This window comes from Lactuca virosa, chromosome 3, assembly GCF_052849685.1.
Source record: "Lactuca virosa cultivar CGN04683 chromosome 3, Lactuca_virosa_CGN04683_v6, whole genome shotgun sequence".
Taxonomy (NCBI): Eukaryota; Viridiplantae; Streptophyta; class Magnoliopsida; order Asterales; family Asteraceae; genus Lactuca; species Lactuca virosa.
Genome location: NC_136428.1, coordinates 381,256,530 through 381,273,881, shown reverse-complemented (window position 1 = coordinate 381,273,881; position 17,352 = coordinate 381,256,530). Strand labels below are relative to the sequence as shown.

General features: G+C 38.1%; 1 protein-coding gene across 1 annotated transcript in view; it reads right to left on the bottom strand.

The window, feature by feature from the left end:
- LOC145164973 (5'-3' exoribonuclease 3-like) overlaps positions 1 to 11,259 on the bottom strand; it is a 53,631-nt gene extending 42,372 nt beyond the window's left edge. Inside the window, exons 1-4 of the mRNA XM_079083615.1 lie at positions 11,120 to 11,259; positions 10,877 to 11,033; positions 10,610 to 10,784; positions 8,253 to 8,491 (exon numbers count right to left, since the gene is read on the bottom strand). Coding sequence (XP_078939741.1) covers positions 8,253 to 8,491; positions 10,610 to 10,784; positions 10,877 to 11,033; positions 11,120 to 11,259 — 711 coding nt within the window. The remainder of the gene's footprint in view (positions 1 to 8,252; positions 8,492 to 10,609; positions 10,785 to 10,876; positions 11,034 to 11,119) is intronic.
- Between the last annotated feature and the right edge of the window lie 6,093 nt (positions 11,260 to 17,352).

The window sequence follows — 17,352 nt, the reverse complement described above, 5'->3', positions numbered from 1 at the left end:
CACCAAATTTTGGTGTCCAAATCCGGTTCATGAGACAACGAACTCCGTCATCCCTGACTTCAAGATTTTTATCCATTCCTCTCAATGCTTCACCTGTCACGTTCTCTGGCTTCAAGGCTTCTTCCCGAGCTTCCTTGATTTGTGCGGACAGGTGTGAGTGGATGGTCATTGTTAATACCTTTACTCGGCGGCCCGAGTACTCCTTTCTGCTTAAAGTGTCTGCAACCACGTTGGCCTTTTCGGAGTGATAACGAATCTCGCATTCGTAATCGTTTAGTAATTCCACCCATCGCCTTTGTCTCATGTTGAGTTCCTTCTGATTGAGGATATGCTGGAGGCTTTTGTGATCAGTGAAGATGGTGCACGTGGTGCCGTAAAGGTAATGCCTCCAGATTTTTAGGGCGAAAACTACTGCTCCTAACTCAAGGTCGTACGTCGTGTAGTTTACCTCATGCGTCTTCAGTTGTCTTGAGGCGTAGGCAATGACTTTTCCTCGTTGCATTAACACACATCCTAGACCTTGGTTTGACGCCTCGCAATAAACCACATAGTCTTCGGTTCCATATGGTAAGGACAAGATCGGAGCACTGCACAGAGTTCGTTTTAGTGCTTGAAACGCAACCTCTTGCTTATTCCCCCAGGCGAAAGTCACTCCTTTTTGGGTCAAGGTGGTGAGTGGTTTTGAGATTTTGGAGAAGTTCTGAATGAACCTTCGATAGTAACCGGCGAGTCCTAAAAATTGTCGGATCTCCGTGGGTGTTCTTGGTGCTGCCCAGCTTTCAATCTCCTTGATCTTTGAAGGGTCCACATGGATTCCTTCCTTGCTGACTACATGTCCGAGGAAATTCACCTCTCGAATCCAGAACTCACACTTTGAGAACTTTGCGTACAATCTCTCCGCCGCCAGTGTCTCTAGGACTTGACGTAAATGCTGGCTGTGTTCTTCCTTACTTCGGGAGTAAACTAGTATATCATCGATGAAAACAATCACGAACTTGTCTAAGTAAGGTCGACACACTCGGTTCATCAGATCTATAAACGCTGCGGGTGCATTTGTTAAGCCGAAAGGCATCACTACATATTCGTAGTGACCATAGCGCGTTCTGAAAGCTGTCTTAGGAATATCCTCCTCTTGAACTCGTAGCTGATGGTACCCAGATCTAAGGTCAATCTTCGATAAGAAACTCGCTCCTTGTAGTTGGTCGAAGAGGTCATCGATTCGAGGCAAAGGGTATTAGTTTTTGATGGTGAGTTTGTTTAATTCGCGGTAGTCAATACACATACGGAACGATCCGTTCTTCTTCTTAACGAACAAAACCGGTGCTCCCCAAGGCGAGAAGCTTGGCCTAATGAAGCCTTTGCTCAGTAGTTCGTTCAATTGACTGGATAGTTCCTGTATTTCGGCTGGGGCTAGACGATACGGCGATTTGGCTACGGGGGTAGCTCCGGGAATTAAGTCGATTCGGAATTCGACTTGTCGAGGAGGGGGCACTCCTGGAAGGTCTTCCGGGAATACATCGGGGAAATTGCAGACCTCCGGAATGTCCTTTATGTCTTTCATTCCTTGACCCTTATCTACGACGTGGGCTAGGAAGGCGTGGTACTCCTTGCGGAGATACTTTTGAGCCTTGATACAAGAGATGATCTGAAAGTTTGAGCTAGGTTTGTCGCCATAAATGACGAGAGCTTCGCCACTTGGCAGATTAAGGCGAACGACCTTTTCGTGACATAGGATTTCCGCATGGTGAGGGCATAACCAATCCATGCCAATGATAACGTCAAAACTTTTTATGGTGACCGGCATAAGGTCGATTTGGAAAGAGTGATTGTTTAAGGTGAGGGTACACCCGATGTAAATATCGTTACTGTTCTCTGTTTTTCCATTAGCCATTTCTACGGTGAATGTGTCTTTTAGTGTTTGTGGTGTTTGATTAATCAAGTGTTTAAATTGGTGGCTCACGAAGCTTTTCTCCGCGCCACTATCGAAAAGAATGCATGCATAGGTATTGTTGAGGGGAAACGTACCGGTAACTACAGTTGGATCTGCGACGGCTTCCTCATGACCTATCGCCAGAACTCTGCCCACTTCGTCGGGGTTGGGGTTTCTTGCCTTCGGGCAGTTACGTTTGGGGTGTCCTGCTTCTCCACATCCATAGCAGGTTCGGCTTGCTCCGGCGTTGGAAGCTTGTGCGTTCGGTTGGGCTGGAGTTCTACAGAATCGGGCGGTGTGCCCCTTCTTGTTATAGTTGGTGCAATGCATTTCACGGCAAGCACCGTTGTGGTGGTAGTTGCATTTGTTGCACTTGGGTAGGTTCCCGACGTATTGCCTTATCAGATTAGGGTTGGTAGGGGTCGTGGCAGCGTGCACAGTAACCACTTGTTGTTTCTTGGAAGGGTCTTGGGCAGGTTGGCCCTTCTTATTATCCTAGAACTTCCTTTTGTTGTTTCCCCCTTTTTCTTGCTCGGATGTGGTCGTTACAGTGCCATGGCTGGCGTTATGGTCGATGAGTTGCTGTGCCAGTTCGTTGGAACTGTTGAAGGTAGTTGGCTTTGAGGCCAATACGTGTCCTTGGAGTTGTTGAGATAATCCCCATACGTATCTTTCCACCTTCTTGCTTTCAGTAGGAACCATCCCGGGACACAGCATGGCTAGATCGCTGAACCTTGAGGTGTACGACAGGATGTCAGAGCCTGTCATTTTAAGAACCCAAAATTCTTCTTCCAGCTTCTGTATCTCACCCCTGGGGCAGTACTCCTTCATTAACATGGTTTTTAGGTCTTCCCGTGTTATCGCATTAGCCACCGGGAGCGTTAGTGCCTTGACGTGACCCTTCCACCAGGTGAGGGCTCTTTCGGAGAATGTGCATGAAGCAAATTTGACCTTGCTTGCTTCAGGGCATGCGTATATTTCGAAAATGGTCTCGGTTTTCTTGAACCATTGTAGCAACGCTATGACACCTCCGCTTCCGTTGAAGGTTTTGGGCTTGGCGTTAGTAAAGTCTTTGTAGGTACACTCTCTCGAGCGTCCCTGGCCGTCCCCGTTATTAGAATTCGAGGCACCACTGCCTGCACCTCCTGAATTACTGGGGTTAATTTGGGCTATCACGACTGCCACTGCGGCCGCCACCGCAGCCTGGAATATGGCTAGGTCGAACTGAGGAGGTGGTGGTGGGGGTGGTGCAGTCTCAGCTGCATCGCCGCGTCTAGGATTTCTACGAGGTGGCATTTTCTGCCATAATCAAGAATGAAAAGACAATAAGTCTTTGATACAAGTCGAGTGTTAAACTAAACATTATTAGTTCTTTATATGCATCATGATTCCGACTTGTAAGTATGTTGTAAGAATTCATTCATACTAGAAGTCTATAAACAATGAAATATATACTTTATGAATTTCGGTAGTATTGATTTTTCATGAAATGTCTGTGATAGTATCCATACCGGGTCCACCCTTCAATCGCTCGATGTATAATATTTATATATAATCAAGATTTAATAAACTTTCGAATCTAATGGGTCTGTCCTGGGCCCACAACCAAACAAGGAACAGGATCCAAGGCGGAACCACCATTTCTAGGTCTACATGGTCTTAATTACATATGACTTTGATTTATACCTCGGGCGACCATAGGTTGGCTACTAATAAATTTTTATCTGAAAATAGTTCATGTTATGAAATTGGAGTAGTGTTAATAAAGCAAATAGCGTGCCAATATCATTGATATAACTTAGTATACAATACTTGGGAAAATTTGACCCTACTAGGGGTCTATGCTACATCAATGTACGGAAAATTTTTGGCCGCCTAACTGATCCCAGAAGTGTAAACACTTAAATCGCGAGATTGAACATAAAATACTAGAAAGTAATATTTATCCGCGAAACTAAATTAAACTGGAGCGAGCAGTGCAAGCACTACTTGCGGTGGTTGAAGCTCTGAGGATCACGAAGTGTAGACACGAAGTTCCTCATTTCGGTTCTAGATTCCGCCGCTTGGCGCTCTGCTTCTGCCAGACGTCCTTCTAGAGTGGCTCAGTGTTCTCGGAGTTCTTGTACTTCAGCCCGGGTTGCAGCCATTTCTCGTCGAAGGAGCTCGGTGCGGTCTCGAGTCCGATCGTGGTCGTCATCCAACCGGCGAATGCGAACGGAGTTGACTTGGCTGGTAGCACCAACCTCCATGAGATGTTGGGTGTTAACTCTTGTTTTCTCTTCGTGGCGTGTGACACAGTGAACTATGACAGGGAGGGCTCGGTCGGCTGACCCTCCTCTGCTGAGATCGTAGAAGCCTCGTTGCATGCCATAGGGAGGTCGTTGACCTTGTTCTCGGCTCCATCGATGTATAGTTTCGGCCCATTGGGGCGTCGGGCCCTGGAAGTGTCGCGGAGGATTAGGGGCAGGGTTTGGATTGTAAACTTCGGGTTCGGAGTCGGTTCCATCTGAGTCTTCTTCCTCTTCACCGTCTACAGATTCTTCTTCTTCCATGGGTTCCTCGTCCTCCATGGGCTCTTCTTCGGGTTCTTCCTCTGGGTCTTCCACAATCCAACCGGCATTCCCTTGGTTAGGAAAGTAGGGATCACCTGGTAAGTGGAATCCTGCCATCGTACCTGTACGAGAGTGGGGATAAGGAGGAATGTCGCGAGAAACTTTGGGAACAAGAAGTTAGTTATCGAAGTTGTGATTACGGCTTTTTGTGTTAAAATACTCCTATAGTATTTTTAAGTTTGATTCTTGGAATTTTTGGTATGTTGCAGACTTGTTGCTCACCATGATCCTTCTTCGGGATACATTGGTCCTATCTTGGCTGAATATAGTTGATCAGACTATATTCATCCAAGATCTGACTACATACCCCGAAGCTGGACCATGGTGTCCAACTTGTCTTGATACTTTTATGTTATTGCCATTATGATACTGAATGTGCGATTGTGCGAATACTTTTATAAAAATATTAATTCTTATTTTTAAAGTATTTTTGAAAAGCTGCGTCAGAGAATTTTTGTCCCGTTGTGTTTATAGTTTGTATATCTTATGCCGTTCGATATACTTAGTTCACTATAAGCAAAGCTCTGATACCAATCTGTCACACCCCCAAACCAGAACGGCGGAAACGTTCGGGGGCGGAGGACGTCATGCTCAGTATCATAACCATAGTGAAGAAAGTTAAACACAACCATCATAGATATAATTTAAAAGGTTACATTGTTTCCAAAATACATGTTTCCAAATAAATTACATATGATGATAAAATGTGGCAAAAGAATCTACGCCTTAGCGTCTTGACTTCAGAAATCTTGTAGTTACCTGAATCACTGATTACCTGAGAATACAAGTTGTTTCGAAAAGAGAGTATCAGCATAAAGCTGGTGAGTGCATAAGCGATTTATATAAAGAAAATAAATGTTGTTTCTTTAAAGTTTTGTTACCAGAAAATCCAATATTTTCTGAAATGTTTGTTGTAGTTTTAACCGAAACAAGGCTTGGTACGAGTAAGTAAATCGTCGCACTTATAGGTGTAATTTTATGTTTAAGTAAAACCCCTTTTTATGAAAAGGTCGTAGAATTTCCGTGAATCACATGTTTTATTAATACTTCGTGCGAGGTGTTATAACCATACTAAAGACTAGAAGGCCTTGTATGCGACGTTCTTCAGGCGTCGGAAAGTTATGACACTTGTCACCCCAGACCTGCCGGTCTAGCTGTTGCAAGCAGCTTAGGTGCGAGTTTGTCAGACCCAGTATAGATCTATACACAACTATCACGTTCTCTCTCCCGGAGATTCTGATTATAACTACAGGACTTTTCTGTGGTACTTAGGAGTACCCCGAAGGAGAATGTCTCGCCAGTTTAATTAATAACAAGATCACGTAGTGTGCAATGAAATATTTGTTTTGTAAGTCGATTGAGTTACTGTTTCTTTGTCAAACGAAGTGCTGAAACTATACCTGTTATAGTTTATCAAAAAGTGTTGTGTGTGTTTGGATGAAACCTTTTTATGCAAGTCATTGTATTTCCATAAATCGACATTTGAAATGATAAGTGTAAACCGTATACACACCTTGCTCAGCATGTTACAAGGTGTAGGAAAACTCTTAAACATGTATTACATAGTTTTTAAAAAAATGTTAAGTTTAGGTTGGGTAAAATAGCCCGTGAACAGATCACAACTTTGCTGTTGTAAGCTGTCCAGCTCGATTTCAAATGTGTTTTGGTATTTTGAACTTGTATTCTCCCCCTGAAAACTAAAGGAAACGTAAAAATGTAGGGGTATGAACTCACCGGGAAAGTGCGTGATTTGAAGAAAACAAGATTTTCTCGGGCGGCACCTCGACCGGAAAGTGGTGGATTTTTCGGAAATCTCGGAGCTTCGGACCTTTGCCGGGACTTAAATATGAAACCGGGAAGTCGGGATCGTTTCGGGAGGGTAGAAATATGAAGTTTGGGAGAGAATATGGGGAATGAGCAAGCCAAAGTCGGAAGTCTCGCATGTTATTTATAGGAGGGGGAGCTGCCCTCGTACGCTGGGCGTACACCGAAGTACGCGGGGCGTACCTCGTACGCTGGGCGTACCCTCGTACACGGGGCGTACGTCAGCGATGACGTCTCCGGTCTCCGGTCTTTGGATGGGACTACCGTAGAGGGTGTAGGGGCAACGTGGCCGGTCCGAGACCCTTCATTCGGTACGCTGGGCGTACTCCGAAGTACGCTGGGCGTACTCCTTCGGATAAGCCTCGAAGTGTGTGCCAAAACTTCAAAAATGCGTAACTTTCGCATACAAGCTCCGTTTTTGACGTTCTTTATATCCACGCGTAGGTGAGAATATACTCTACAACTTTCATTTAGACTTCGTCGGTTAATTGTGACTTTATTTTTAATTATATTTTATTTAATAGGCCGGGACAGGATAATTCCGTTAAAAATCCATAACTTCTTCATTCGATGTCCGTTTTCGTCTGTCTTTTTACCGTTGTACTACTAGTGTCGAGATATTCAATTTCCGTTTAGGTTGCGTCGGCTAAAAATCGCTCGATCTTAAATTTGAATTTTTAGCTGTCTACCGTTGATCTTAAATTTAGAAAAATCATAACTTCCTCATACGAAGTCAGATTTGGACGTTCTTTTTATGTACGCTCACGGTTTAACATAATCTACGATTTTCGTTTAGATATTTAAGGCTAAAAAGTATTTTATTGAAATTTGACTTTCCACACTTAACAGCGTTTTACCGGTTTTGTCGCGAATATTTGATTGGTCATAACTTCTTCGTTATAACTCGGATTTGAGTGTTCTCTATATTTTTGAAAACCTTGATACAATATCTATCACTTTTTGTACTCCAATTGAGACTTTAGAACACTTCGTTTTTGACGCTAATTTTTATTGATTCAAAATAGTTTATAATATTTGACTTTTCGAACATTACATTGACTCGAAATATCGGGTTGTCACAATATATATATATATATATATATATATATATATATATATATATATATATATGTTGTGTTAAACAATTGCATATAATTTCACTAGATCAGTTGGTTAGCGTTCTGGTAAAAATCGTAGGTAGGTGCTCAAGTTCGATTCTTTCTATATGCACTTTTTAAAACTAATCATAAATAATCAGCATTTGCTCAATTTCGTAACTTGCGCCTCATTTTATTGAAATTGAATTCAAATTACAAAATAGTCCCTGCATTCTTCTTTGTTATTCATAGATCATGCAAGTTATTAATATGGCCCTTTTTTTTTGACAAACTACCCAAACATTTATTTCATTTACAATTTTGGTCTTTTCTAGCCATTATCAAACATAATTTTCCAGCTAAGAGATTTTCTACATTGCATGGCGTTTTAATATATAATTAATTTGTATGTTTGTTAATAAAAATCATGCTAACATGTCAGTTAGGTAGGTCATTCTTCATGTTATTTTAGAGTTTTCACCAAATGTGATTTTTTTTCCAAACACTCATCTTTTTGTTTGTTTGGCCAGACACCAAAGTGACGGTTTTTCAAAATGGTTTGATTGTTCGCTTTTTTTTATTATTTTGCTTTATTATTATTTTTTTTGTACTAACCTAGTGGTTTATTGGTTTTAATATTTAACTCGCATCCTTTTAACCCGTTTCAATTTTCTTTCATACTATATATATTTAATTTAATAACAAGTGCTTATGTATTTGTCTCCATATCATCATTGTATTATTGTTTGACATTATTAAATTTTAAGGGGCCCCATTTTTTGTTTTTGCCCTGGGCCTCAAATCGTCTTGGGACGGCCCTGGTCGATCCCCATCCTCTTCATGGCCTATTGCCAATGCACCTTTAACAGAATGACGCGGGTCTTCATATTGGAAAGTGATGTTATTCGTTGTAAGTCTATGAACAACATCAACAGCCCGCAACAACTCTTTGGCACTATCAACAACACCCGTGTACTCCCCATCATATGGAACTGCCCAACCAAAATAGACATCAAGTAATTGTAAACCTACACATTAAAATATCCATCAATTAATCCAATGTACCATTTTCAATAAAATAGTAAATATTATACAACACAACACAACTAAATACTAACCCCAAACTACAAACATGCCTTAATCAACTATATATATAATTTAATTTACATATATACCATATATACATACCTTCATCACATTGATGAGACCCTCTTGAAATGTAGATCATTCCAAGCAAATAAATTGCCTCAAGATGATCTTCATCTGCTGCTTGTATCAACAGAGTCATTCCTAAATCAAAATTGTCATAATAAAAGCACTCATCCTGTTGACAGAATAACAATATCAATATATAACATCAATGACACTAAATATTAATAAATGGTATAGATTACATATAATTACTGAAACTACACATACAATTCCTTGTTTGAACATGGCTTCAATGTTATTATGCAATGCACATGTGCGTATAAATAAATCAGCTTTCAGATTTTTGGGACCCATTCCTTCAAACATGTCAATGCATGATGTTCTGTACACTTGAGGATCACCCCCTGCTTCATACATCTTCTTTGAACTTCAAAAATTTAAATATACAGTAAATAACAAACAAATAAAGTTTTATTTCATCAAATATACATTCATTAGTTGATGTTTATTGAGAATTACCAAAGTCTTGCCGAGACGATGTCTTTCGCAGATTCTGACCCTAATACTACAAATATCAGACTCAAAAGCTCTAATGGGAGATCATCTAACGAACGGCGACTTCTAGTATTCGACATTCTACTCACAAAATACACAATGGAGTAGTTGATTTCAATTTTTTTTTAAATTAAGCGTAACTATGAAAGACAGTGTAACAAGGTATGGGAAAAAACTTACTTTATGCTGATCTGGTCGAGAGGAGTACAAGAGTCTCTATTATCGGAGAAAATCGTTTTTGAGAACGATTATCCTTCGACGATTTGGGGTTTTTAGTGTTTGTATGCAGATTTATCGTCCGGAAAAGTTGAGATGTTTTGAATGGTTAAAGAACTGGAACGCAGGCGTGACGTCATAGGTATGATGGCGCCTTAACAATTTAGAGTGCAAAAAGACCAAATTGCCCCTGAAATCATTCCAAATACTTGAATACTAAGGGTATTTGTGTCAAAACACATATTCAAATATTATAGCCTTTTATAGCTAGGTAACATTTGACTTTTGATTGTTGAAATGAAAAAGACAAAAATAACATATATATCATAATCCATAATGTAATACATTTATATTAACATTTCACCAAATTACTAGTATATATTCATGTAGTAATATACATATTAAAAGTGGAACAAGATTTTAACAGTAAACTTATTTACTTTAGATTTTAGACACAATAGTTTTCTTTTGTTGCCACTTTTAGTCCCGATGTTTATAGTAATTTTTTTTACTTTGATTTTAGCCACAATACTTTTTCTTTGTTGCCACTTTTAGTCCCTATGTTTATTCCTTTACAATTTTACCCTATGCAAAGCATGGGTTCTCCACTAGTTGATATTAAACCAAATTACCAAGTTTAAAATAAAATACATGTTTGTTTATGCCTTTACAATTGTATTTTATATGTATTTAATACTAGGAAAGAACAAACAATTGCTATATACAACTATAATCACAATACAATGTAAACACTAATATTAAAAGTCCAAAATACATTATTCAAACATTATTTAAACATCATTCAAACATCATTCAAACATCATTCCACACTTTAACTCTTTTAGTCCCTTATTAACAACACAACATATTTACTAATCAAGTAACAACATCAAATAATTACTTATCAAGTAAACTACTATATATTCGTTTATTAAACCAAAAGAATCTACAAAGCATTAATTGTCATAATATGAAAGTACATATCAACAAACTACTCATAAATTATACCAAACTCCCTAGAAAACCTAACGAAACAAGCATCCCATAAACAAATTTCACACATAAACACCCATTTGTATCATTCACAAAAGCGTCTAACACACTAACTTCATACTTATGCAATGCACAAGATCTATGGAAGCCATGGAAGTGTACATGTTTCTTCCCCTCCCTATTTAAGTGGAGATGAACCTTAGAACAAGTTGCTCTAAGATTCCACTTACCATTTGCTCTGCGGTAACCATTTTTCAACATGTCCAAAGCTTCCTGCTTCATGTGTCTCCCTTCAGCCATCAGTATCATTCCCAAGACAAATTTTGAATCCAAATGTCCTAATGCAGATGCTTCTTCAAGCATCGTTTTCCTTTCATGTTCAACTTCTAAGAAAAATAATTTCATCTGAAAAAAACATTAAATACATAATTTCTAGTTAAAGTTATGCAAAACAAGTAACAGATTAATTACTACTATGCATATATATAACAACGTACCAATCCATTCCTGAATAGAATATTTGAGTTTCTCATCTCTATGCATTTGTTGACAACTGCATGTTTCTGGTCAGACCAAACACGAAATCGTAATCCATCTAACTCCATATGTTTATATACTTCATCCGTTTTTCCTGCCTCGTTGAAGAATCTGCAACTGTAAACGAAACACAATATTCGCTCCATAATGTAAAGACAACTCAAATACACTTGTGAAATAGAATGATCAAAGGCAAAACTTACACACTCTTCATCCTGAAAGCCTCGATTGCTGAAATTTTTGCCAAGTCGACTATTATTTTCTCCATCACTTCAAATGGCATGTCTGTTAGCGATTTCGTTTGATTTCTTGATTGATTATTAGAAGAAGTATTAGCTTCCATAATAATAAACATTCACTAAGATAGTTTGCAAGTGACTGAAATAAGAGTGAAGAACTGAAACACCGTGTTTCGTCGGAAAACATTATGGCGCCTAGAAGATGTTCCATTATAAAATGACCAAATTGTCCTAATACATACAATGACTCGTATTTAATTAGTAAGGGTAGTTTTGTAAAAAGTCATATTTAAAAGAAAAATCAATTTCTATTTTAATCAAGGTTGTAAAAATCGCTCGTTCGTCGCTCGACGGTCGACTGGCGATAAGCGATTAATCAGACTCAGCGGGGATTAATCGGGGACCATAAATTATTAATAAGATTATTTAAAAAATTAATATTTACTACAAAATTAAGTATTTGAAAATTTTAAATTTTAATACACAACCGGCACAAATGATATATGTTGACCAATGACCCGTATTTCATCCATGGACACCATAAGCAACTACCATCTTGACCAATGGCCCATATGTCATCCATGGACACCATAAGCAACTACCATGTTGACCAATGACCCGTATTTCATCCATGGACACCATAAGCCATTACCATGTGGACCAATGGCCCATATGTCATCCATATGTCAACCATGGACACCATAAGCCATTACAATGTTGACCAATGACCCGTATTTCATCCATGGACACCATAAGCAATTACCATATTGACGAATGGCCCATATGTCATCCATATGTCAACCATGGACACCATAAGCCATTACCATGTGGACCAATCAACCATATGTCATCCATGGACACAATAAGCCACTACCATGTCGACCAATGGCCCATATGTCATCCATATGTCATCCATGGACACTATAAGCCATTACCATGTGGACTAATCAACCATATGTCATCCATTGACACAATAAGCCACTACCATGTTGACCAATGGCCCATATGTCATCCATATGTCATCCATGGACACCATAAGCAACTACCATGTTGACCAATGACCTGTATTTCATCCATGGACACCATAAGCAATTACCATGTCGACCAATGGCCCATATGTCATCCATATGTTATCCATGGACACCATAATCAACTACCCTGTTGACCAATGACCCGTATTTCATCCATGGACACCATAAGCAACTACCATCTTGACCAATGACCCATATGTCATCCATGGACACCATAAGCAACTACCATGTTGACCAATGACCCGTATTTCATCCATGGACACCATAAGAAACTACCATGTTGACCAATGACCCGTATTTCATCCATGGACACCATAAGCAACTACCATCTTGACCAATGGCCCATATGTCATCCATATGTCATCCATGGACACCATAAGCAACTACCATGTTGACCAATGAACCGTATTTCATCCATGGACACCATAAGCAATTACCATGTCGACCAATGGCCCATATGTCATCCATATGTCATCCATGGACACCATCATCAACTACCATGTTGACCAATGACCCGTATTTCATCCATGGACACCATAAGCAACTACCATCTTGACCAATGGCCCATATGTCATCCATGGGCACCATAAGCAACTACCATGTTGACCAATGACCCGTATTTCATCCATGGACACCATAAACCATTACCATGTGGACCAATGGCCCATATGTCATCCATATGTCAACCATGGACACCATAAGCCATTACCATGTGGACCAATCAACCATATGTCATCCATGGACACAATAAGCCACTACCATGTCGACCAATGGCCCATATGTCATCCATGCACCCCATAAGCCATTAACATGTGGACCAATCAACCATATGTCATCCATGGACACAATAACCCACTACCATGTCGACCAATGGCCCATATGTCATCCATGGACACCATAAGCAACTACCATGTTAACCAATGACCCGTATGTCATCCATGGACACCATAAGAAATTACCATGTCAACTAATGGCCCATATGTCATCCATGGACACAATAATCAACTACCATATTGACCAATGACCCGTATTTCATCCATGGATACCATAAGCAACTACTATCTTGACCAATGACCCATATGTCATCCATATGTCATCCATGGACACCATAAGCAACTACCATGTTGACCAATGACCCGTATTTCATCCATGGACACCATAATCCATTACCATGTGGACCAATGGCCCATATGTCATCCATATGTCAACCATGGACACCATAAGCCATTACCATGTGGACCAATCAACCATTTGTCATCCATGGACACAATAAGCCACTACCATGTCGACCAATGAAGCATATTTCATCCATGGACACCATAAGCCACTATCATATATATTGACATGACTCGTACGTCTTTTGTATATAAATTTTAGTTTAAACAGAAAAACATAAAGATGTATAGTTTATTAATGTTTAGTCCTCGTATATAATTTTAAGTTAAAGTTATACTATGAACACATCGTTACTCTATGTTCTTTCTTGACGTTATTTATATGTATATACCCTATTTATCAATCTGTAACTACTTTAAATAAATTTGAATTACTAAATATTTAGCGGTAATTAGCACAGTTCGAATTTTTTATTAGCGGAGGTTCAAAGTATTTCACAATTCGTTTCCCTCCAACCTACACACCTTTATGCTTCATATTAGGGTAGTTAAGTTTACCGATTAGAAATAGGGTTTACATTTTCTATAATCATCATCTCCGGCGGCTTATTGATCGAAATCTTTGTTCATTATACGTTTGTGCACTGACTTTGGCGATATAGGTTGTCACTCATCTAAAATTTATATTTATTTAATTTACTGTTGTCGTGATGATCGATCGTTTTTTGTTCTCTGATCATCTTCATGTAAATTGGTTTTGATTGTATTCAATAGGTTGCATGCAAAGTAATGCCTTCATATATAATTTATTTTTATTGTTTGTGTTAGAAAGATGTCGACCCCGAAACCAAAAGGAGCATCCGGTGTGAAGCCAACTAAATTCATTGCACCACAAGTTATGAAATGCAATAGGATTTCTGCTGCAAAATTCCTAAACAGACAGTTACAAGATGAAGAAATCAACTTGCCAATACCAACAACCACATCCAAAGCACCTATAACATCTACCAACAAAACCTTTAAACCTATATCATTAACATCACCCATGACTACCACTTCCTCGGCATCACTTAAAACATCCACACCCTCCTTAGAAAAAACATTTAAAACTTCAGAAACTGGAACAATACAATCGTCAACACAAACATCAATAACGAAAACTTCAGAACCTACATTATCTAAACCATCCTCAACACCAACACCCACTACCACATCATCAACACCTATATCTACTACCACAACCTCAAAACCCGCATCTACACTACCATCCTCCACAACTACAGTAACTACCACACCCTCATTAAGTAAAGGAGCTACCACATCCTCAACATATACATCTATCCCAACACCTACCCCAGAATATACCCCATCAACAACACCTATCCCAGAATCTACCCCATCACCAACACAACCACCCATGAATGGATCTGTAGTGGAAAGTGTAGAAGGTGAAAACAATTCCTATGAAGATTGTGGACCAGATGGACGTTTTAATGTTCATGTTTGGAAAAATACGTGAGTTACCAATTCAAATCTTAATTACAACTTTTTTTATGTATTAAATTTTGGTTTAGACCTACATATCAATTCATAACTTAACACATCACATGATTACTTGCAGGCTAATGCCACCAGGCCCTTGTGCACACGTTATTAGTCAGTACTTTAAACAAAGAGTAGATATAGAAGGGTACGCTTGGGCACAAGTAAGCAAAGAAATGCGCGAATTATATTGGGAGGAGTTTCAGGTAACTATAAGTCAGAAATTGTTGTTTGGTAAACATTTACACTTCAAATTATATTTATATTGTTAATGTGTAGAAAAAATGTTGTTGGGATGAGACAATAGACTCGCTGGTAAGGCAAGCTTGGGCAAGGAAAGCGACACAAAGGCGTAACGGTGTGGCTGATGGAGTAGTAAAACCCACACATAACGCTGGATCCGCATGTCATTTGAAGATAGCTTCTGATTTGGTAATTTTTTAAATGGTACATTGTATCAATGTTTTCATATGTTTATCTGTATATTTGACTTTTTATATGGTATTTATGCAGAAGAGGAAATTAGGACATGAGCCACCCCATAGTGAATTGTTCCTGTATACACACACTAAGAATCATGATGGAGTCACTTTCACAAATGAAAAAGATAGACAAATTCATGTAATATTCATTTCAGTTTAAATTAACTTTTATATTGTAGCTACTCCATAATATCATTCCTAAATTTTATATCTTTTAACTTATAATATTTTTATTTTGTAGGCGGCCTATACAGAAAAACAGGAAGAGTTGGAAGCTGAAGGTGTTGAATTTGAGGAGGACAAGCTATTTTATGCTGTTGTAGGTGGTCATGATAAAAAAGAAGACTTTATGGATTAGGCTCTTTTGCAAAGGCGGTTCCCAATAGGAATGGTAAAACGGATGTAACTTACATTCCAGAAAAAAATGATGAAATAGAAGAAATGAGGGAGCTTGTTGCTAAACAACAACAACAAAACGAAGAGCTTAAAGAAATGATGAACGACCAACAAGAGGAAAACAAAGTAAGGGTCGGACATCTTGAAAAACAACTTCAAACGACATTGGATCTTATTAATGGCTTTACAAAACAACAAGAGTAGTAGGTTGATATATGTTTATTGAAGATTATGTATTTTAGAGTAGCAACTTTCTTTTTTCAATGTAATAAATAATTATTTTGTTATTTTATGATATGATGGTTATGATTTTTTTGTCTTTTTTTTGTTTTTCATATATTACTACAAAATTATTTGGATATAATTTATAAATCAATTATCCATCGGTCCATATTGAATCTGGTATATAATATGTACACCACTAAAATTGCTAGGGATTCATGACCACGAAATTTGCTAGGAAGTGATCAAACGGAATATGCTAGGGATTCATGACCATAGAATTTGCTAGTGATTCATCACCACAGATTTAGCTAGGGATTCATCACCACGGATTTTGCTAGGGATTCATCACCACAGATTTTGCTAGGCATTAACTACAACGGAATTTGTGATGGAAGAACTACCACGAAATTTGTGATGGAAACCTACTACGATATACACGACGGAATACCATCTACCACGAATTTCATTCCGTTGTCACAATTGCGACGAAATTATCGTTTCCGTTGCAAACTGCTCGCTACGGTGTTTTTAGGGACGAAAATAGGTCGTTGCAAATTCTGTCGCTATTCGTCTTTTGCAACGGAATTTCAACTTTTCGCAACGGATTCCTTCCATAGCAAAATCGCATTTTTCTTGTAGTGTATATTAAACTTTTAATTTTATATAGTATAATGGTGTATTTTAAACTTTTAAAATAATTGATGGTTTAATCTATTAGTAAATTATACTCTTAATTTAATTAAACTTAAACCATGTTATTATGGATTTATTAATCTTCTCTTTTAATTAAACATTTAATCAACTTAATAAAATCCATAAGATTTTAATTGAACTATTCAAAAAACACCAGGGTTCAAAATAAAAAAAATTCAAAACTAAACTATTTAATTAATTTTTTAAGTTACGAACTCAAGAGTTGCACATTTTGAAACCTTTCATTTACAAGAGTTTTAGAATTCAATGTTTCTTAATTTGAGACTTTTCAAATACCAAAACTTGAGGGCAAGTTTTGTAACTCTTTTAAAACCTTTGAATTCCAAACTTGATGACAAGTTTTGTAACTCCTTAAAAAAACTTTTTGAGTTCCAAAACTTTGATGGAAAGTTTGTAACTCTTCAAAAAACTTTTAGAATTCCAAAACTTAAAGACAAGTTTTGTAACTCTTCAAAACATTTAGATCTATTTTTAAACTAATAAAATTATCATATATCTTTTATCTCTTAAAAATTTGACCTAATGCAACTCTTATAGAAAGATAGTTTCAAACTTACAATTATCTTAAAAATTTGACAATATCTTTTAATTGGATGTGATAACCATTACCATATAAAAAAACAGATTTTATGATACAAAACAGTTTAAGGTAATGATCCAAATCTAATTCTGGCCAAAAACCCCGAAAAACT